Here is a 740-nt window from a genome sequence, read left to right on the forward strand (position 1 = left end):
TGCAAGGCTCAGCCCTGGCATGCCTCAGCCATGGATACTTTACACTTGGCCCTGGGGGCTGCAGGCACCTAGGCAGGCACTTTCAACAGCTCTACATTTTTTTTAAAATAATAATGAATAATAATAATTTATTAACAAAAAAAATCCACAAGTAATTTATTAACTGACAACTCGTAATAATTATTGTAATAATAATAACGGAACATTAAGTAATGTTTATCCATGACATGATTTTGGGAATTGCAAAGTGGGGCAGGGGGAACAGCTCTCCTGCGATCCTCCACCCCATCACTGCTTTGCTAGGGTCCCTGGGCTGTCAGTCCTGGGGCCCCAGTGCGCATGCGCAGCCAGGAGCCCAACCCCCGGGCAGATTCACGCAAACTCCCTTAGGAACGTGGCAGGCCTTGGAACTCGGGGAGAGTTGCTGGTCGGCCACAACTCTATAGCGAATCTCCCTTTTGTCATCCGCGGAGCTGTCACTCCGGGCTAGATTCCGGTCGGCCCAGGGAGAGGGCGTGGCGCGGCGGAGGTGGCGGCTGTAGGGCCTAGCCGGAGGTGAAGGAGACTCGAGGACACGGGCGGGCGCTGGGCGTTGCGGTCTGTTCCCCGCCCCATGCGCAAGATGCTGCTGGCCGCGCTCTCCCGCATGCTGCAGGGCCCGGCCGCCGCCCGGACGGTGAGTGAGGGGGGACACAATCGGCCTGTTACGGAGCCCGGCGGCCCAGACTGATCCCCCCCCC

At 57.0% G+C, this 740-nt stretch overlaps 1 protein-coding gene across 2 annotated transcripts in view; it reads left to right on the forward strand.

Moving 5' to 3' along the window:
* The first annotated feature begins 508 nt into the window (after positions 1-508).
* PDHA1 (pyruvate dehydrogenase (lipoamide) alpha 1) overlaps positions 509-740 on the forward strand; it is a 26227-nt gene continuing 25995 nt past the window's right edge. The window contains exon 1 of one of the 2 annotated variants that reach the window (XM_019524662.1): positions 509-676. In XM_019524662.1, the coding sequence (XP_019380207.1) occupies positions 614-676 (63 nt within the window). In that variant the 5' untranslated portion in view covers positions 509-613. The remainder of the gene's footprint in view (positions 677-740) is intronic. The other variant, XM_019524663.1, reaches the window with a different exon arrangement.

Source organism: Gavialis gangeticus, unplaced genomic scaffold (genome assembly GCF_001723915.1).
Source record: "Gavialis gangeticus isolate Ggan-Ray unplaced genomic scaffold, GavGan_comp1, whole genome shotgun sequence".
Taxonomy (NCBI): domain Eukaryota; kingdom Metazoa; phylum Chordata; order Crocodylia; family Gavialidae; genus Gavialis; species Gavialis gangeticus.